Consider the following 21,924-nt stretch of genomic DNA (forward strand, 5'->3'; position numbering starts at 1 on the left):
AGTCCTGGGATGGAGGAGAGAGCGATGGGGGCTGGAGGTGGATCTGCTCTGCTGCTGCTGGAGGAGACTGTCGCTGCTGCTCATCTTCCCACAGAGGCAGGAGAGGCTGTGGCAGACATTTGAGGGCATGGTTGTGATTTCCCTCGTGTTGGTTCTTCTATTTTTAGGTAAATAGTATACTCACAATGGATTAGCTGCAAAAGTTAGATCAGGTTATCGTCCCTCCAGTGTTTTTTTAGACCGCCACAAAGTCCGCGGTGACTGTTTCACAGAGTCACAACAGACAAATGCTGTGTTGATTTACGCTTGATGTGTTTAGAAGAGAGCTGGCCCTGGACGAGGCGTGTTTACCGCCTTAAACTGCCTCTGTTTATCTCTCCCTCCCCCCTTTGCCTTCCTCTTTCCCTCTTATACCTTCTCTAATCACGAAGAGGAAAAAAAAAAGAAAAGAAAAAACCCTCCTCACCCTCTGATCCACCTCTCCCTCACCTCTCAGTCGTGCAGCAGAAGGAACAGAGATAATGAGAGTGAGGGCATAATTACAATGCCCCTATGGAAGATTGGTCCTCACTTTGAAGTCGTAAACTTGGAGGATGGAAAGCAATTTCAATGATGAGCAGGTGCCGCAAGAGATTGGAGTGAAATTTGAGAGCTGTGTCATCAAGTTGTTTTTTTTTTTTGTGCTCCCCAGTCTTCTTTGACCTCACGAGAAAGAAAAAAAGAAGTTCACACCTGCAGTGAGTCAATGCTCAAGGAGATACCTCACGAGAATCGCCTGCTGTGGAGCAACCACTGCTGGAAGCTTTTATCCTGTCATCCCTGAATACTTACTCATCCATTCAAGACCGTTCCCCACCCACACATCTCTGGGGTCTTTCCTAATCCAATTTATAAAGACGATAACTCCAGGAAATTGTTTCCTGATTGTAATCCTTCGAAAAGGCGAGAGGTTTCTTCTTCAGTCCTCAGCTCTGTGGCAGATCTTATACACACACACACACACACACTCACACACACTCAGTGCCTGTTGGGAGTGTGTGAGCTGTGCAGCCTTGTCAGTGTGTCCCGTGTATGAAGCTCAGAGTGTGCAACAGTTGTTCATAACCAGGAGGGAGTTTCCCTCCCAGCCTCCGCCTCTCCTCCTCTCTCTGAAGTCTTTAAACTTCTCTCCCAGTGGTCTCTTTGGGAGACCTCATCTCTCTCTCTCCCTCTTACCTCCACCCATCTATCTTTTCATCCCCTCATGACTGCTTCCTTTCATAGCTCAATGCCGATTCTCAGGCGGGAAGGACATCAAGTGGCCAGATGCGCCGTGGAAAAGCTAAATTTCTCTACTCATAACTAGCACAGGACTTTAAAACCAAAAGTGGAGAAATGTTATTATAGATGTTTTGTATGGAGTCACAAAAATGTTAAAAAAGGACATCAGATGAGTGAGAAATATAACTGAAAATGAAATGTTTCCATTAACCTCCAGTGAGATGGTTCGTTGTTTCATTTACTACAAATCAGTTGATTTTTTTTAACTTTTTACTACTTTACTTATTTTATTTTTTAACTCTTAGCTGTGATTTTGGGAGTACGTTTGGCACAATTGACACTGAGAGGATTGTGTCTAGCTAGAATACCTCAAACTAGCTTTTTCAGCTAACTAGCTAACTGAAGCTAACTTTAAACCTACAGTGTGTCGCTGTCATTACTGCGGACTCTCAATGCATTTTATGTGAGCCAATCCCTTCCCTGGCAACGCAACGCAGTCGGTCACGGTTGATAGTCGCAAACTAATCATTGCCAAAAGTCGCCACAGACATCGGATTTAAAAACTCTGCGAATTACAGAGATTTATTTACCTGGTTGATATGCTTAATCAGCATTTTGTGAGCTCATTAGAAAGGCTTTGAATATAACAGATGTTCATTTATATGTAAAAGTCTCGTACTCCAGCTTTAACACCAGGTAACTATGAGAAACTAAATGCAGAACACCGAATCTAAGCTCCAAATTAAATCAGCCTCAAGCTAACATTAATCACTTTTGGCAAACTTTGAACACTTCTACTCTGAAGTGCCGATTTGTGCTTTATGAAGTGTAACACTTTTTCCCCGTTGAACCATTCATTAGCTCGGTGAGCCTGCCCTGAAGCAGGACTAATGCAAACACACTCGCTCAAATGTGTGTGTGTGTGTGTGCGTGTTTAAAACCAAAGGGATAGAGGGAAGAAATGACTCAAATATAGTAGTGAAGTTCAGCGCTGTGCCAGCCCGTGTTTGTGTACTCTTTTCTTCAAAGCGGCCTGGTACTTGTGGTCACTTTGAAAGGCATGAATAACACTGACCAAACCTAACTGACCGCGGTTCATTTTGTCCTGGCCGAAAGGGCGAGTCCCAAATGCCAGGAATTAACGCTCTACCCATTTTTTTTTCTTCTTTTCCCTAAACATCTGCAACTTTAAGAGGTTTTGTCTGGAGAGATAATAGAGAGAGGAGGTGAAAGAAGAGACAGGGAGTGAGTGGAGTGAGTGTGAACAAGCATGACAAAGAAGAAAAAAAAAGAAAAAAGAAAAAGAGGGAACAAACGAAAGGGAGCTGAGTGCCCTCGAAAACCATATAAACCCAACATATATGAAAAATGACATTCCTGAGAGACAGAAGTGGTGGAACAGAGCGAGGACTGTCATCAGAGAGAAGGATGACAGATGGACTGCAGGGAGGACGGGCGTAGATGGATTGAGAGAGGACAGAAAATGAGAGGAGTGTGTGTACACACAGCTGCAGAGGGTGGACTCAGACCTCATCATCTCCGGTGGAACCACCAAATAAACAGGACAAAGTTATTTTCAAATTCTCCTTCTCTGTCTCACACAGACACACAAAGTAGGGCTGTGATCAGGAGACGACAGGAAAGAGACGTTTTAACATTTCGTATTAACACTTTCAACCACAACCGACCGCCACCACTTCCTCTGTGAAGATCCAATCGGACGTGACCTTATCTCTCACAGGATAATTACCTAGAAATGTCCTGTCACTGCCTCGGAGTCTGTGGTCTGCTGTTAGCCATGAGAGACTTTGGGCACGCACATGCACACATTAGAGAGAGAGAGAGAGGGGAAAAAAATAAATTACTACCAATTAGCTCGCCACATTAAACAAAATTATGAATGCACATACGCCCTACTTAAGACTCACATGTAAGACTTTTTATGTGCACGCTGTGTGGTTTAAACTAATGAAATACCACACTGAAATGACAAGAAAACTAGTTTAAATGATTAAAAAACTAAAACTGTATACACACACACACACATATATATATATACGGTAGCCTACACATATGAACAATGTGGGATCGTCATGGAAAGAGTGTAGTTTTTTTTTTACTAACAATTACATCTAGTAAATGCACATTTGAAATAAATTTGAGTTAGAGATTATACTTAATATTTAATATTTAATATATACTTATACTAAATTAATTTTCAAAAAATGGAAAAATAATACTACAAAAATATAAACTTTTCTAATAGCAGTATGTCAATTATACATTATGTGTCCATGAGTCCACATTCTTCATTGATATGATGAGTATTCTATTAATTAATCATTTTTAGTCTTTAAAATTGAGAAAAAAAGGGAAAAAAAATAAGATAAAAAGTTCCTAGAGGTCAAGCTGATGGCTTCATATTTGCATGTTCTCTCTAACAAACAGCTCAAACATGCAATATATATAATTTACTATCAAAGGACAAATATTCAGTGTTGAAAATCATACATGAAATAAAAACTATTCAATCAATGAAAAATATGGAAGACAAAAATGGTAAAATAACCACTACAGTCCACATTTGTTTCTGATATGATGATTATTCTATTAATGAATCACTTTTACTTTTTAAAATTGGGGAAAATTAAGATAAAAAGTTCCTAGAGGCCAAGCTGATGTCTTCATTTTGGATGTTACAGCCTAAAATATGCAAGATATTCCATTTATTATCAGAGCAGACAAAAACAGTCACAGCAACTTTTAGGTTGGAAATTAAAAGCAAGACATTTTTTTTTTTACTGCAAGCATATTTTTAATACAAAAACAGAACAAAAAAATGTTTATAATTTTAGTTTTTTGTTTTACTTTTACACAATTGACTCCTAGTAACACCCCCCTCCCCCCCTTCCCTCCCCTCCCTCCATGTTTTCATCGTCACACAGAGTAGCACAGCATCAAAAAGGTGGTGGACTCGTCTCCTGCGCCCTGAATCCCCCTTTCCCCCCTCCTCCCACATCAGAGAGACAATAAATAAATAAAAATCACCTTATGATGTCATCTTTCTTACTGTAATTTTTCACTAGGATTTCATAAACTTCATCTCTTACACGGAGATAACACAGAGACAACTCCGCCCCGCCGATGACGGGACATTTGAAAAAAAGCCTAGAAGAAGAAGAGACGCTGGGGAGGGACACGAAGGAGGAAAAGTCAGCTCTCATTGGTCCCCTCTGCCCAGGTACCCTGTCATTCATATTTGTAGTTCTCTCTACACATTAAGGGCAAACCCCTTTGGTCATGATCTGGGAAATGTAGTCATTAGCAAAAAAAAAAAGAAAAAAAAGAGAGAGAACGAAAAACAAGGCTGCCACGAGAATCAGCGACCTAGTGAATAATGTAATGTTACAATGAAGTAGAAACACACTTTTACACACACACACACATAATGTCAGAAGAGTGGAGCAGACGTTTTTCATGGTACAAAAAAAAAAAAAAAAAAAAAAATCACAAATTTCTTTTAACCATAATACTAAAATCACTCTCTGCGAAGAATGGTGATATGGACATGAAAACTGAAAAATAAATAGATTTTTTTTTATTTCCAAGCTAGATAAACAAAAAGTACAACTGGATTATAAATTAACCAGAAAACAAGAGAAGAAGAAGAAAAAAAAAAAGAGACATTCGCAAATTAAAATTTTGCATACAGTGACTCAAGTCAATGACCTCTATAATTTCCTGTAACATGTGACAAAGACACACGATCACCTTGTGTGCGTGTGAGTGTGTGTGTGTGTGTGTGTGTGCGGCTGGGTTGCTAAGGGCAACGCAGTGTAGAGACGTTAAGGTGGAACTGCAGAGGAAGAGACAATTAGTGCATGCTGGTTGTCGAACTCCGTGAACACGGTCATTAACATCGGGGTTAGGTTACACATGTCGTATATTGTCAGTAATGTGCTGTTAGTTAAGTGTGTCACCATAAAAATAGTCCTCTCTCTCTCCGTTTGCCAGTTTGTGATTTTTGTGTGTCGGGGATTGTTACGCTGGCATGTGACAAAACCACACCGCCCTTTGCTGAAATGCACACACAAGCCTGATCTTAACGTTCCAGCGGTCGGGAGGAGTCTGCTCTGCGGTGCTTGATTGTGTGAGTGTTTGCCCTCAGCTGCAGCAGCACCACGACCGCCTCCGTCACCACCACCGATCCTCTGTGTCTTGAGTTCAGCCGGTGTGTGCATGCATGTGTGTCTATGTGTGTGTGTGTTTGTGTGTCTGTGTTTGTGTGGGACAGCGTTTCCCGCCTCCTGAGCTCTCTCCACATGTGGTGTCTGCCTCCAGAGAGATCTGCTGAGGTGACTCTTTTTCTCGCCAACCAGTCCAGGGGGAAGCGACATGGCAGTCGTTGCATATTTTCTTTTTTAACTCATCGTTGAGGCATCTGGCCCACAAGCCAAAATAATAACCCACAATTCTTTCTCTTTTTTTTTTTTTTTCCTGAATGCCATTTGAGCTTTTTTTGTTTTTGTAGTCGTGGTGGTGGTGCGTCCCACTCCTTACCCCGCCTCTTTTGTTAAAATGTGTGTATTTTGTGTGTCAATGTGTTAAAAAAAAAGAAAAAAAAAAAGAACAGTTTAAAGACTTTCTCTTGTTGCTCCGTCTCTGATCAGGACAGAAGTGTGTAACACAAAATAAGGCAGCATCACGTCAAGTCGGTCGGTGTTTGGTTCCACGCTGATGGGGAACATTTGAAAGAAGAAGCAGGAGACTGGAAGGCAAACTGAGGTCGCTGCTTAAAGGGGAAAAAGTCGGTTTCGACCCCACAGACTCAGAATCATTCTCCTCTTTGTTTTTCAGTCCGTTCATGACAAAAAGGGGGAAAGAGTGAGAAGGAGATTCACTTCTTATCTTATCCATCTCCTCCTTTCCCCTGTTAAATATCAGTCATAGTGCACAAATTCTAGACAAGCCCTATGGATGGATGTTCAGATTGGCGAGCTGGTGCATCCACCATGACCGACAACAGCAGCCCATCCTCTGTGAAACGGAGGAGTAACGGTTCTGCTCCAGTGTCTTTGTGGTCTCACGCTCTCTCTCACTGGCTGGTTTTTATTTCTTAGCAGATCCTGGGGTCTTTGGGCTGGGGGCCTTCTTGGAGATGGTGGGGATTTTGGAGGGTTTGGCCCCACTTCCAGGTCGCCTCGGTGTGTCTGAAGCGTCAGAGCAGACGGAGCGAGCGTCCTGGAGCTCTGATGCGTCTGAAGCGTCGCTGCCGCGGCGGCTGCTGGCTCTGCTTCCTGCTCGGCTGCCAGCTCTGCTGGTCGGGCCGCTGGCTGTAGACGCTCCTCGTTTTGGATCTGTCAGGGAGACGGGAGGAGGAAAGTTAAAAAAGTGTCTGAGGAATCTGAGCAATATGTTCTAGTTTTTAAGGAGTTTCTGATACGATGAAGAAACATTTTTCATTTAAATTCCTGCAAGATTTGGTCTAACATTGAAGAAGATAAAATGTGTCTACATATTATATAAGTGTGGTTTCTGTCTCACCGGTTCGTTTGTGCGACGTTCCTCCGTTCTCTCCGGTCAACGAGCCTCTGCTCGAGTGGAAGGTCGGCCTCTTCAGTTTGGACCCTGATGCCGCCCCCTACAGGAGCAGACAGGAAACGTTAGCTGAGGAACACTGAGCTAATGTCACTGAAGGACATCACGCTAGATACACACTGCTGTTAACACTACAGGATCGTATCAGCACGTCACAAACAGACAGACGATGAACAGAAAACAGACCTACGAACAAATATTCAACAACAAATGAATATTTATGCACACAGAGACATCGTAACACACATCTACTAATTCTAACTAATGTTAGATTAGTTTAATTCATAAGAAACTACAAGATGTAAAGGACTGAAAAAGGGGATGTAACTAATGTTAACTTTCACTATCTGATGCTTTTATCAATTATTTGTTCTATAAAATAGTGAAAATGCTTGGCACAACTTTCTTAAGTCCAGGATGATATTATTGCTCTGACCTCAAACGAAAAGAATAATGTAAAACTATAATTATTAAGTATTATTTGCTAGATCGACGTTGATAAACTAATGGTTCAACATGGTTTAAACAAACAGTAAAACTGAGCCACGAAATCTTAAGAAAAAATCTGAAAAGTCAAAATGTTCACAGCTCAAACTTAATGTAATCTGTCTGACTCAGATTTGCCTGATAGGCTTAATCAGTGTTGTGTGATGGACGTTCATTAATATGTAACACTCCCACACTGCAGCTTTAAAACAGCTTTCCCACATTTAACTTTCGTATCCATTCATCTTGCAAGCATCGATAATTTTAGTCATACGCCGTTTATAATTCGTCGTCCTTGTCAAATAACGACCATGTTTCTTTGCTTGCCCGTATCCTGTTTATTCTCAAATTAAAGAGTTCAAGTGGAAAATTTTCCCCCCTCAGGAGATGATGTCATTTTTCAGCTAAAAAACTCAAACATAAAAAAACCACTGAAACTTAAGTTTCAAGGTTTTACATGACAGCAGAAATAAAAAGAACATAACTTTCTAACATGGTGGTGTGTAAGCACCAGAGAGTGTGCGTTAGTGCATTAGCGCGATCATTAGGGTGGGGGGTTTGGGTGGGACAAGGGGGGAGGTGGGTGGTCGGGGGTGAGTGTGTTACCTCGTGCCCAGGAGTGGTGTGGCTGTGACCGAGATCTGGGCAGCAGTGGCACTTGGTTGGCGTTGGAGTTTTACTGTGTGCCAGCCAGGGCTTGGCATAGTCACGCGAGTGAGTATGGGAGGACTGAAGGGAGGAAGGGAAGGGAGCGAGGAAGGAAGTGAGGAAGGAAGGAAGGAAGGAAGGAAGGGCGGAAGAGGAGGAGGAGGAGGAGGAGAAGAGCAAAGCAGCAATGGAGAGAAGCAAATAAAAGGAAGGAGGGAGGGAGTTATGGAGGGAGCGATTGGATAGCGAGGAAGTGCAGCGTAGTGTATTTTTTGTGTGAATGATTTTTATTTGATTTATTGTATTTTTTTTAATAAACAAGAGAACCCAACAATGCAGGAAGGATATTTGTTTTTGAAGCCAAGGTTAGCAGGAGTTGACAGACAGGAACGAGGGGAGGGGGAAAAAGATGAAAGAAAAAAAAAAAAACAAGAACAACAAATAAAAAATCTTACAGTTAAGGATGCGATGATTTTTTGACAATAACAAGAACAACAAGAACAAGAACAGGAGGACTGATGCAAGAACATAAATGCATAAAACAGACAAACATACACTGAATCATCAATAAGCAGTCTCTCTCTCTCTCTCTCTCTCTCACACACACACATTTAACACTGACACTGAGTGTGTGTGTGTGTGTGTGTGTGTGTGTGTGTGTGTGTGACTGTTCAAGGTTAAAGTGGCTGAAGTCTTGTTTCATTCTGACAGAGTTAATACCATCCTGTCACTATTTAGTTTACATAATGTCTGGCATAGCGTGGGCTTTTTGTCTACATAATGATTTAAGACAGACCAAACAACACCACAAAGTTTGACATGTCTCTCTCTGTGTTTCTCATTAATGTGCAGAAGAATGATGCTGATGATAAAGTGAAGGGAAAATGTTGGAGATCTTTAACTTCATCAGCACTTTTCGGTTTCAGTGTCGCAGTAAAACATGTTTAAAGTGTCCTATGTGTCTCGTTAAAGCTATAATAGATTAAATATAGTGAAGGTTGGTTTCCTACAGTGACACTATTAATTCTTTTTTGTCGTTAATTCAGTTAAATGAGTGGATATGAAGCTGATCTGTCAATAAAATAAGATCCTGCTTCTACTTTTAAATGAGTCCCAATCAGACTGACATCAGCTCTTACCCTGGATGACGCTGAGGCTGTCGGTGTGGCAGGGGTGGAGGGGGCAGAAGGGAGGGAAGCGCCGCTGTGCGAGGCTGAGGAGGAAGAGCGGGTGGGCGAGGCGTTGCGGGAGCCCGGCTTGGAGCGTCGGCCTCGGGAGCGGAAGGCGGCCAGACCCTGAGACGCTCCTTCAGGAAGGATGAACTTCTCCCTCAGCTCCAGGTTGGTGCGACCACGAGCTGGATAGATGGACAGAAAAAAGGAGGAGGAGGAGGAGGAGGAGAAGGAGGAGAAACATACAATTAGTTGGGTTTGATTTGTGTCGGCTCACAGTTTTCCTCCAGCAGGGGGCGGCAGAGGGAGCGAGCACAGTGAGGGAGAGAGTCAGTGCTTCCTTGGCTGCAGACATCAGAGTCCGTGCTTGTTTCATTTGAGGCGCGTGAGCAGAGCGGGGGTGTTTGGAGGGGTGGGCAGAGGAGGGGGGGAGTTTAGGGGGTCCAGGAAGGCATAAGTGCACTTTTGGTTGAGTTGTTTTTTAAGGGGAGAGGTGAGTGAGTGCGTTTGGTTTGAGTGCAGAGGTAGGAGGAAATAAATTTATTTGATACGCAACGAAAGTCAGCAACTTTTGTGGAGACACACTGTCATCGCTGCAGACAAATTTATCAACCAAGCCCTTCATACATTTTCTTGTTTGTGGCCAGAGAAAACATTTTCAGCTCTGGAGAGATTATGTTCTCAACAGGAGTGAGTTTCACAGTCGAGAGATGTCTTTAATCACCGACAAATGTCTCCAGTTTTGTGAAAAATGACACTTAACTGAGTGCCACGCACACTTTCATTGCGTATTTGCTTTACAACATCTGAGGGCCGTGGGAGCAAAAGCACAGCCTCTCTTCTCTCGTTTTTCAACAAGCTCTCCCTTTTCAATTCATTTTCACTTCTTGCTGCGAAGGAGCATCTCAGCTCTGCTGTGTATACACAGAATGTGTGTATATATACAGTATAAGTGGGGGTCATGCCTGGTTTATGCTTAGCGGGAGAGACTCAGGGTTTCTCCCTTCTTCAAAAGACACTCAGCAGCATTCTCTGACAGAAAGTAGTGCAGCAGCCCCAGCAGACAACAACAAGCCTGGAGAAGCCAGCCACAAAGAGAGAAGAGAAGGAACTGAGGATGGCAGGATGGGTCAGAAGAGAAAGAAAATATACAAAAAGATGAGAGAAGAGAGAGAAAATAGACATGGAAGAGAAATAGAATGAAAAGTGTAGTGTAAAAAATATGTATATAAAAAAAAATTAAAAAGAGGGAGGAGAGGAGGGCTACAGCTAGTTGTAGCAGCGGTGCAACTCCTAGCCTCACGGCCATCGTCCCTAGCAACCCAACAGCAAGGCCACTCAATTAAACGGGTGCACCCTGCAATTATGTCCCCCCTCAATGCCAGCCAGCCAGGTGCACCCTGTAATTGTGTCTCCCACCAACCAGCCATCACATTTAAAGGAGCCGCGTTGGAAGCCAGCGTTATTAGAAACCCAGGCTGGCCACGCCCAGGTCTTAGACACGATTCTTTCTATTTGGGCTCAAAGTAGAGATCTACCCAAAAAGTAAAGTTGGACGTGTTCATTGTGACATGAAAACACAACTTGTATCGAAGCTTTGCACATTTTCTCTGAGCATCGGTTTCGGCGTGCTTCTTTCATAAACTCACCTTGTAAAATTTGGACATCTTGAATTCATACATTTAACAAAATAATTCTTAAAAAATAGATTTAAATAAAATCTTAAGACCAGGGGGTTGGCCAAGTCCTGCTTTTGTTTGTGAGTGAGGAAAGCATGACGCAAACGTGACACACAGACAGGACTGACATCTATGCCTATATACATACACACGCACACACACACACACACGCACTGACCTGACCACGGTTATAAAAAAGCACACACACACACGCATATATATTATAGACAGACAGACACAGAGGACAGCTGTGGGTCTAAGATGGAGATGGAGACAGCTGGATGGATGGATGGATGGAGCGTGAAAAAGGAAGGTGGAGGAATGGAGTGAGCGACAGAGAGAGGAAGTGTAGATACCTCGGCAGCAGAAATAGCCAGGAGTGACTGTCACTAAGAGACACAAGAGACAATGTGAAATAACTGCATGCTCATGGAGGAAATGAAAGGAAAGTCTCACACACAGAGAGAAACACACAAAGAGGACATATCTTCATAGACATAGCCTATAAAAAACACACACTCATGCACACACACACACACACACTCAAAAAATGTGTCCTTTTAATAACATGACTGTCAACACACCCGCAGACACACACACACACACACACACACACATACAGCTGACCAGTGGGGGTCCGGACGCCCCCCTGCAAACATGTTTAAATACATAAACAGGGTCAGGATTTCAGAGCTTGCGTGAGCGGCGACAGCCAGGAAGGAGGGAGAGGGAGATGGAGAAGGAGGAGGAGGAGGAGGAGGAGGGAGGGAGGAAGAGCAGAACAGTGGGGAGGACATAACGTTAGTCAGGTGATCACAGTCAGCAAGGCACAGCAACAAGGCCAAACCAACGAACCAAAACCAGAGAAGAAGAGAAGAGGAAAAAGAAGAAGAAAGTGGAGGAAAGATAATGCGAGAAAACTAGAAAATAGCAATAAAGAAGCAGAAGAGGAAAGAGAAAGAATAGAAAGAGAGAAAAGTCCAGGAGGAACAAAGACTAGAAGAGACGGAGAGGGAGGAAAGAGAAGAAAGCGATAGAAGAGAGAAACAAAGACTAGGACAGACGGAGAAAGGAGGAAAGACAGGCTGTTAAGAAAGAGTGAAAGCACAAGAGATAGAGGAGAAATCCAACCTATACGAGATGAGATGGAGCTACTCGAATCGGAGCGGAGAATCTTAAGTCCTGGATGTTGCACTGGGGAAAGAGAAAAAAAGGGGAAAGAGGAGAAGGGAGAAAGGAGAGAACTGAGGACCATGCACCATGCAATACTACTGATTTATTTAAAAAACAAAAGAGAGAGAAAGAAAGAGAATGAAAAGATCTAAAGACAGCTCGGAGACTGAAGAGAAAGAGAGAATCAGCTGTGAATATATATACAGAAATAAAACATGTGACAGGGAGGAGAATCAAAAGACAAAAGAGATGATGAGACCGATAGAGGACGAGGAACAGAGAGAGGTTTCGGGGGGGGGACTGTATGGGGAGAGAGAGAGAGATGGAGGGAGTAATACCGCCCACGAGGAGCTAAACAGAGACACCGACTGTAGATGTGTCTCCTGGAAGGTAACGCTGGAGAGAGAGGTGAGGCGGTGCAGCTGTGATCCTGCTTCACCTGCTGACAGACAACTAGACAAACTGGGAGCTGTGTTTATTGGTCAGTGTCCTCCATCGATCTGTGTGTCGTCTGTCGCTGGTGATCGGTGTGTAAATGTCAACGGCTCAGTGCAGGAGTCACATTTAGAGGTGTGTGTGTGTTTATAAGTGTTAGAGCCCGACTGATATTACCCATAGATTTAAAATGATGTTTCATTTAAACCAATGAAAGCTGTTCATTTTTGGGCCTGTAGAGGAGGATGAGTACTGAGCTAGTTGACATCCTGCTGACTCCTAACTAAGGAGCTCAATTAATCGAAATTTGATCGTGATTACGATTTAGGGGCCAAACGATCTCAAAACTAATAAAAAAGTTGGGGAAACTATTTTTAATAATAATGAGATAGCGCTCAATAACAAAGGTTTTATTTTGAAAAGCTTAGACCGGAAGCCACCGGAAGCCGCTGCAGCACCGTTAGGATAGAAGCTGAAACACACGGCGAAATGTTTTTACTATAAATAAAAGAGCAGAGTTTCCAGCCTGCGTCAGACAATGCTGAGTTTACTGACTAATTATTAAAAACCAGGAAGTGACGTGTGAACTATCGTCATGGTAACCAGCTCAGCTCTAATATCTCTGCACATTTTCTGCTATGTGTCGCGTTAAGCGGCAGATAAAAGGCTGCTGCTGGGAGAGAAAATTAATTAAACTGAATGTCCAATAAATGCAGCATGTTTCTAAAGTTTAAAAAAATCGTTTTAATAATCATGATTTCAATTTTGACCCAAATAATCGTGATTATGATTTGTTTCCATAATCGAGCAGCCCTACTCCTAACACACACATGAATAGCTTAAAATCTTTAGTTATGCCTCATTTCTGCTCTTTATGACGCCGTATGTCTCAAACTGTAATATTAAAGTCATTTGAAAGTGTTTTTGAGGCTCAAACAAATGTATTTATGTGTTTTACAGCCATTACTTGTATAATGAATGTTATTTGATACTGTGCCTCTCTCCTCTCTCTCTCTTTCTCAACCCAACCAGTCGAGGCAGATGTTCGCCTTGAGGTTTCTTCCCGTTAAAAGGGAGTTTTTCCTTGCCGCTGTCACCAAGTTGCTTGCTCATGGGGGAATGTTTGGTCTCTATAAATTAAATTAAAGAGTACAGTCTAGACCTGCTCCGTGTGTAAAGTGCCTTGAGATAACTTTTGTTGTGATTTGGGTGCTGTATAAATAAAGTCGTTTTGGGTCAGTGAACGTTACATCAACTATAAATCCAACTACACCAGAATCACCTCACAGATTCATATCATTTTGGAGCATTTTAGTAATTAGTATAAAGTTACAATAGAGAGATGACAATAAATTAGGAAATAGAGAGACTGAGAGCATCGGATGCCAGAATTGAACTGTGGATATTGTGGTAATGTAGCATTAGCCTGTAGCTACTGGTGTTATGAATGTTCAGGGTCTGTAGGATAATCTAGTCCAGATTTGAGAAGTCTAGGGTCAGTGGTTTTTAATCTGGACCTGGTCTAATGAGGTCTACAGTCCAAAAAAGAAAAGACAAACAGTGAAATGTGCCTTTATAGCATTTTCTCAAATAGATTAAGGGTTTCACAAATCAGGGACTTTGTTTTTATGAATCTTCAGGGTCTGTAGGATAATCTAGTCCAGATTTGAGAAGTCTAGGGCCAGTGGTTTTTAATCTGGACCTGGTCTAATGAGGTCTAGACGTATTGAACAAAAACCTGACAATTAGTGAGCAAACAGTCGCATTGCACGTTAAATTAATTCCCCTTTAACTTTCCCCTTAAGTGCCGAATCGGAAGCTAACTTCAGCGAATCGAATTTTAGCTTATCATAGATGCATTATTATCTGTGTGTGTGAATATGAAAGGTTAAAGAAATGTTTGCAGTGATGATAGTGTAGTTTCATGAAGTATAAACTAATACATTAAGCTGAATTAGATATTTAATGTTCATTTCTGTAATACAGGCTCGCCTCCATCACACACTACCTTATTTTTATTATTTTATTGTTTTAATATTTTTATTGTATTGTGTTGTAGTTTACAGTCCTTATTGACAGTTTAAGCAATTCATTTATCTTTAAGTTTAGTGTTTACCATTCACTGGTAGTATTCTGGTGTTTCTTGTCTTTTAAGGCAGAGGTGTCAAACATACGGCCCGTGGGCCAGAACTGGCCCGCCAAAGGGTCCAATCTGGCCCACTGGATAACTTTTGCAAAGTATAAAATATGCAGAATACTAAGTCCCTGTTGACGTCAAACTTGATATAATTGACTTGCAACGTGATTCAGATTTTAAAAAGGACACATTTTTATCAGTATCTGTTACCATGGTAACCCCAAACTGACCCCCAATTTTTTTTTAAATGTTTGGGACAATTTAATCTAATTTTTCTTAAGGGCATCTTAAGTCCTGTTCATCTGCTTTGTGAATAGATGGTTTATTATAGTGAAGTCATAATATATTATTTATAAGTCACTATGCAGTGGATTTTAATGGTCTGGCTCACATGAGATCAACGAGATCTGTATGTGGCCCTTAAACTAAAATGAGTTTGACACCCCTGTTTTAAGGTATCGGTCGGACTCTAATAAATCCATGTGAAAGAGAGAGAGAGAGAGAGAGGGGGAGAGAGAAGGTATGGTGTGTGTGTGTGTGTGTGTGTGTGTGTGTGTGTGTGTGTGAATCTGTACTTGAGAGAGAGAGAGAGAGAAACAGATCCTTTCACTCACCTCTGCACGGGTCGTTTTTGACCAGGAACTCATCCAGAGCCATCCAACCTCCTCCGACTCTCACCATCACCGTGCTGCGCAAAATTCTCACCAAACGCAGCTGCTGAGAGTCTCCAAACTGAGGAAGGAGATTTTGAAGGAAAAAAAAAAACAAAAGGAGGAGGGAAGGCAAGAGATAAGTGAACAGAGGAGAGAGAGAAGGAATAAAAAAAAAAATCAGTGAGTAAAATTAAAGTTGATACATTGATTGAGATTAATCCATCACACCAAACTAAACTTCTACTTCATGCATTTAATAGGAAACCATGCACTGACACAACTACAGAGAGTCAATCTGCTGATTCTGAGCCCAGTTCACCCAGCCGTCTAAATCTCAGCATCAAGATTTAGAGAAATCACTTCGATTTTTCCCGCATTCATCATTTTTAAATTTTTTTTTTTTTTAGAAATCTCAATTGTTTGAACCACCCAGCGAAGCACAACTCCAAAGCGATACCAGCAGCACAGAAGGAATCTTTTTCTAAAATCTCTCTCCAAGTAGTTTGATTTCTTTTTCCCAGCGCTTCGGTCCAAAAAGCACAGTATATATATCACCTAACCACTAATTACCACTTCAGCCATGTCCCTGTCGTCTGCTTCACATTGTGCAATTTGTCACTCTCAACACCCAACATATCACAGCAGGAACACAAGCAGATGGTGAAACCTGCTTACACGTTGCAAAGCCACAATGGGATCGCCTTTTCTTTTTTTCTCCTCAATTCAGTGTTGAATATTTCAACAAAATGCTTTTATTTTGGTAAGTAGGCTATATGAAAGCAGAAATGAGGGGCTCTCCATTGGCAGTGAACTAAGGAAGCAGATTTCACTCATCCGATCACAGCAGCGGCAGTCACTTTACCTGGTTTCCGAGGAAGAACTATAATAAATCCAGCAGACACGGAGCAGAGAAAAACACAAGGGGGAAAGAAAAACGAGAGAAAGAGTGAAACAACATGTACTTTGATAACTGAGCTTTTTCTGATGATGATGTATGAATGGATACACTTTTATTTGTGTACTCAGGAACTTTAAGCATCATATTTCACTGTGTATTTGTGTTATTTTGAGCTTAAAATTAGTTGTATAAGCAAAAAAAAAAAAAAAAAAAAATGCAGCGAGCATGAATGCATGTGGTTGTTATGAGAGTGAGCTAATGCTTTATTTTAAAAAACTGCAAGCTGATGTTGGTGAGACAGTGATGGAGACAGTGAGAGGTGAAAAGTGAGGTCAGATATGAGTGAAAAGACAAACATGAGACAGACAGACAGACGGACAGATGATGTGACAAAAACAAACTGGTGTAATATTAGTCTAACCCCCCAGTGTCCCCCGCAGCCAGACACTGGACATCATTACCCAGCATGATAATGATGAAGTGGACACAAACAGCAGTGGTAGTGATGGTGGATCCAGTACAAACTGCTTAAAAAAAACCTGTTAAGCTTTATTGCTCCTGTAAAATGTAACATAGATACACTCAGAGAACTGCTGGAGGAAGATCTGAACTTATATGATCTTAAACTGTGGATGAAAATTGGCAGAATATTTAGGTTTATTTAACTTTTTTTTTCACAATTAGTATTTTTGTCCAAATTAAAAAGAAAAAGTCGACTATTACATTTCTATATTTGCTTCAATCCAGGTTTAGTTTTAGAGTTTTGTTTCACTACACAATGAAACTAAACAGTAGTTGGTTAATTGGACAATTTTTATAATATCATACTGTCAGAAATATATTTTTATTATAATAATTTATCTGTCTAAATAATCTCATACCAGTAAGAACAAACACCAGAATAAATGACTTCCGTTTCATTTGGTGTTACAGATCACTTCAACGTTACACTAGCTTGCTCTGACCGTCTATTCCCATCCAGCAGCCCAGTGTGTATTTATGTCGTCACATTTACACGGTCGTATTAATATTATTTTTTTGCGATGATAATGAAGCTGATAATCCTGGAGTGCTACAGTGAGATGCTACAAACACGTTAAAACAATGTTAACATATATAAAAACATATATTAACATGTGATGGTAGTCGTTGATGAATACACCATGAGAACATGATGTGAGATGAACACACACACACACACACATGAAAAAAAATAAATGCTGTGAAGTTGTTAATTGATGAGTGCCTGATGGATAAGTGAAGATAAGCCAGTTAAGAATAAAATGTCAGTTCTTCAGAAATGGGTCAAACAGAGCTTGCAAGTAATTCTTAGCATCACACCCACACTGCTCGTCTCTTTTTCTCTGTCTGACGTAAAAGAAGCTCGTTGGAGTTTAACATTAAGCTCATATTTAAGATATATATATATATATAATTCAGAATTGCTTTAGCGGCAAGGTGCCATCGATACATACTGTGAGGATACCGTGAACTTCACCTTCCTGTTTACAACAACACATTGAATGTGACAATAGTGTCAGTCACATTAATCATTTGCAAAACCTCTTTGACCCACGTCTGTCAACAATGAGTTAAATCAGTTACATTTCAAATACACATTCAAGTTTTTTCTCTTTCAGTTTAAGATGATATAACAGTTACAAGTCTATAAAATGATGTCTGTGTTAAAATGAATCAAAAACTGAGCTGGACTTACCCGGTATTTGTTCTCTCCTATCTGCTCCACCTGGAACCTCTTGGCACATTTACATTGGGCGACTTGCCGAGTCACCTGATCAACAAGCAGACAAGATGTCAATGAATGGATCAATCAATCAATCAATGGAACACCCTCCCTGACCACCTGAGGGCCCCACAGACTGCAGATGTGTTTAAAAGAGACCTAAAAACGTATCTCTTCACTAAAGCATTTTATATGTTCTCTTTTAACCTTTTATTTTATTTTCTGCTCTGTAGCACTTTGAGATTGTTGAAATGTAAAGTGCAATACAACCCTAACCCCATTATTATGAATGTGTCTCTCCATTCATAACTCATCACACCCCTCATGATCAATTATTGATACAATTTCAAGGCCTAAGTAATTCATTTGTCTTTAGATTTCCCCCCTGCTATCCCCTCACCTCATCCTCTATCTTATCAGCATCAGTGGTGGGTCTGTATGCGTCTTTGTTGGGGTGCAGAGCAGCAACAAACTCATAGTAGTCGATGTAACCGTCTCCGTCTCTGTCGAAGATGTCTGCAACCGCCGTCATCTCCAACTTACTGGTGGGAAACTCTGCACAGAAGGACAAAAGGTATTCATACAGTAAATCTTACTTTCTTACTTACTTATTATCATACTTTATATTTTTATTCTAGTGTATGTTTAACCCTCCTGTTGTCCTCAAGTCAAGGAAAGAAGGGAGGAAGGAAGAAGGAAGAAAAGGAGGGAGGAAGGAAGGAGGGAAGAAAGGAAGGAAAGGAGGAAGGAAGGTAGGAGGGAGGAAAGAAAGGAAGGAAGGAAAGGAGGAGAGGAAGGAAGGAGAGGAAGGAAGGACGGAGGAAAGAAGGAAGGAAGGAAGGTAGGAGGGAAGGAGAGAAGGAGGAAAGAAGGAAGGAGGGAGGAAGGGAGTAAAGGACAGCGAAGGAAGGGAAGAAGGTAGGGGAAGGAAAGAAAAAGAGAAGGAGGGAGGGAGGAATAAAGGAAGTTTGACCCAGGAGGACGACACAAAGGTTAAAACAAGCTCCTTAAATCGTCGTAGCCCGTTACGTACTTGAGGCCAGGATGCCGTCGATGAACTCCTGCCGCGTGATCTTTCCGTCTTGATCCTTGTCGATGCGTCTGAAGAAGTCCATGACGCGAGACTTTTTATGGTTCATCCAGCGCATGTACTTCTTCCTCCACACGTCAAAGTCAAAGTTGGCAAACTCCTTGAGCTGAAAATGGACGATGCGGACAGAGTTGTGATATTTGTCATGTCGCAGTCACGTAAAAGAGAGAGTGTGACTGTCTGGAGCTTTGACTGACCATTCTGCTCTCTATATTGGGTTTTAACTTTTAATAGACTTGTATTTCACTCTATATAAAAATGCACCACTGTCAAAGTTACCTCTTCCAGCCTGTCCAGACCATCGTTGAGCTTGCGTTGGCGGTCGAGAGCCAGCAGCCACACTTGCTGCCACCTGGCACAGAGCTGGTTGAGTCGCGGGTTTCCTCCTGAAAGCTGCATGGCCGCCTGCTGTTGCTGCTGTTGCTGTTGTTGTTTTCCTGCAGAGGATGCAGACAGTCCTTTTTGGTCAAAATTTGGACATTCCCACCACATGTACTTATGCTGTCGTCGCAGAATGGGAGATGATAGGATTTATGCACTAAAAGGTATCCGCATAACTGCAACATCTCTCTCTCCCTTTCATCTCCTCTCACTGTCACTATAAGAAAGGTTTAAAAATAGCCCCAAATTTGAAAAAAATCTAAGCACAAGGTGACTTACGAGCTCCTCTCCTCTCAGCCAGGCTGCTGGGAGGTTCAGCTGGTTTTCTTTTGTAGGTCTTTGTCACTTTGTCGACGTCTGGCTGCTTCCTGGTCATCTCTTCCATAAACATCTAAGAACAAACACCATCAGTGAGTAAGCAAAGTTGGACAACACGTGTGTTAATGGAAAATGCAGACAGAGTCAGGTTTAAGTGGGTTTATTCCATCTCGGGATGTATCAAAAATACCAAATTCTATGTTTGGTTGCCCGCAAACAAACTGGTGAGTCAGAGAGGACGACAGAAAAACCAACCTGGTGTTCTGTGATGAGTGCTTTGAGTTGTGGGATGTCCTGAGGGAGGGGCTCTGTGTCCCTCTGGACCAGTGTGGTCTCAGACCACTGTAGCCATGACAACAGCTCCTCCAGAAGGTTGGCGTTGTTGAGCACCTCGGTCAGAGCCGTCTCCAGTCGCTGCTCGTGCTGTTTTGCCCATGTCAGCACCTGCAGAGTGAATGTATTGATTAATATAAGACATTTCTGTATTACGTTCAACATATTATCTACTTTACATCCTTTGAAGATTATGAAGCAGTGTCAAGTTTAGTGGCCTGTAATTTTAACCTTATGTTAACTTTTATTTAACATTAAATCCTAAAGCAAAGATTTGAAAAGATGACTTTTACCATCTATCTATTTTGCAATGTGTCAAAAGGAATTTCAAGAATTAGTTTAAGACATATTGAATACTACTACTACTACTAATAAAATGGGATATTAACACCCTCGTCCTCACCTCCTCAAAGCGTGCCCTGATGATGGTGATCCAGTGTTTGATGGTGGTGATGGAGTCAGGGTGGCACACGGTCAGGATGCCCTCTCCCATGCCAGCAGCCTTGTTGACATCTGTTCTCTTGTCCTCCACCGTGCCCATGAAGTCACGATGCGTGTGCAGCAGCGCCTGCAGAGTCTCCGCCTCCTCGGGAAGCACGCCGCGGAAACGAAGGGTCTGCTCCGCCTCTGACAGCCACTCCAAAAGCATCTGGACTGCTGTACGGAATTCCTCCGCCTGGTGAAAAGAAGAAGGTAGAAGAAGGTAGGAAGTTAGAAAGAAGATTTAATGTGGAAAAGAAAGAAAACCTTCAAATCAGTGATTGTTATAATGCATTTGCTAAATTAGTAGAGTAGTTCCTTTGTTACAAGACTTTAAAAAGCATAAAAATAAAATCATGTCTGCAGCTTCTTCTCTGACCTGTTTGAGCGCCACCTGGAGGCGGGTCTGCTTGGTGACTGAAAGGGCGCACACTGTATCCCAGCGGTTGCTCAGCTCCTGAACCTGAACTTTGACCCACGCTGTGTCATCGCGGCCGGTCTCCATCAGTTCCCGAGCAGAACGCTTCAGAGCCTGAACGCTGCTGGTTCTCTTCCCCAGCTCTTTCTGGAAAGCCTGGAGGTTTAAATATTAGATGGTGTTATTGAGACGTATCATGGTTAATTATTAACCACTTTAACTTGTTTAATGAATCAATACAGCTGTGTTTAACATAGTATACAGACCTTATGTGAGTCCATGAGGTTGGACACAAGATCAAGATCTCCATGGACGGGCTGGTCTTCAGCTAGCTGAGGCTCCACCCGGTATAACCAGTCCACCAGTACCTGAAGAGCCTCTGCAAACTGGCCTGAGAAGAGCAGAGCCTCCTCCAGCTTGTGTTGTCTGAAAGGAGAAAAAATGTCATATTATATTATTTATGACCATTCACATGTGTAATTAATAGTTTGACCATCCAGTCTCCTTTTCTTTACCTCTCCACACTCTTGCCACAGACGGTGTCCCACTTGTCACGGACTTCTCCCACCAGATGGTCGAGCTTCTGTGTGTCTGCTGGCAGCTGAGCCTTGTCCCTCATGGCCTTCCCAGACCTCACTGTCGTGTCGTAAACCGGCTGCTTTGATCCCAACGCTTTCTGAAACTCCTGGATATGAGGAAAAAAGGGAAGGAGAATGAAAGAGATTTGTAAAAAAAGGAACATAGCACAAAAGAGGGAATCTGAAATCATTGCACAAGCTGTGTAAAATATATGTATTGCCTGCAGTACCTTGTGTTTGGCCAGTTGTACTTTGATCTTATCTGGCTCGTTGGAGATCTCCAGCTCTGAGTCAAGTCTCTTCTCGGCTTCTTCCAGCCAGTCTGTCAGCTTCCTCCAGGCTTCATGGAACTAAAGAAAGAGTAGAGGATATTTTAAAGCCCTCTGTAGCAGGATACACACCAATATCAATTCTGCTGTTTGCTAAAAAATTAAGTGAGCATT

General features: G+C 42.0%; 2 protein-coding genes across 7 annotated transcripts in view; both read right to left on the reverse strand.

Annotated features, from left to right (window-relative positions):
• The window catches only part of bmp8a (bone morphogenetic protein 8a), a 59,135-nt gene extending 59,006 nt beyond the window's left edge, over positions 1-129 (reverse strand). Inside the window, exon 1 of the mRNA XM_053334392.1 lies at positions 1-129. This exon is cut by the window's left edge and continues 409 nt beyond it. Coding sequence (XP_053190367.1) covers positions 1-129 — 129 coding nt within the window.
• Positions 130-5,732: 5,603 nt separating this feature from the next.
• The window catches only part of macf1a (microtubule actin crosslinking factor 1a), a 265,237-nt gene continuing 249,045 nt past the window's right edge, over positions 5,733-21,924 (reverse strand). For 5 of the 6 annotated variants that reach the window (XM_053334385.1, XM_053334390.1, XM_053334387.1 and 2 more), the window contains 17 exons: positions 21,712-21,831; positions 21,419-21,588; positions 21,170-21,329; positions 20,865-21,059; positions 20,409-20,681; positions 19,928-20,116; positions 19,634-19,745; positions 19,253-19,410; positions 18,917-19,079; positions 18,284-18,438; positions 17,857-17,931; positions 16,104-16,121; positions 15,203-15,320; positions 9,132-9,349; positions 7,951-8,073; positions 6,805-6,901; positions 5,733-6,617 (listed from right to left, as the gene is read on the reverse strand). In XM_053334385.1, coding sequence (XP_053190360.1) covers positions 6,370-6,617; positions 6,805-6,901; positions 7,951-8,073; positions 9,132-9,349; positions 15,203-15,320; positions 16,104-16,121; positions 17,857-17,931; positions 18,284-18,438; positions 18,917-19,079; positions 19,253-19,410; positions 19,634-19,745; positions 19,928-20,116; positions 20,409-20,681; positions 20,865-21,059; positions 21,170-21,329; positions 21,419-21,588; positions 21,712-21,831 — 2,592 coding nt within the window. In that variant the 3' untranslated portion in view covers positions 5,733-6,369. The remainder of the gene's footprint in view (positions 6,618-6,804; positions 6,902-7,950; positions 8,074-9,131; positions 9,350-15,202; positions 15,321-16,103; positions 16,122-17,856; positions 17,932-18,283; positions 18,439-18,916; positions 19,080-19,252; positions 19,411-19,633; positions 19,746-19,927; positions 20,117-20,408; positions 20,682-20,864; positions 21,060-21,169; positions 21,330-21,418; positions 21,589-21,711; positions 21,832-21,924) is intronic. The other variant, XM_053334386.1, reaches the window with a different exon arrangement.

This window comes from Scomber japonicus, chromosome 15 (genome assembly GCF_027409825.1).
Source record: "Scomber japonicus isolate fScoJap1 chromosome 15, fScoJap1.pri, whole genome shotgun sequence".
Classification (NCBI taxonomy): Eukaryota; Metazoa; Chordata; class Actinopteri; order Scombriformes; family Scombridae; genus Scomber; species Scomber japonicus.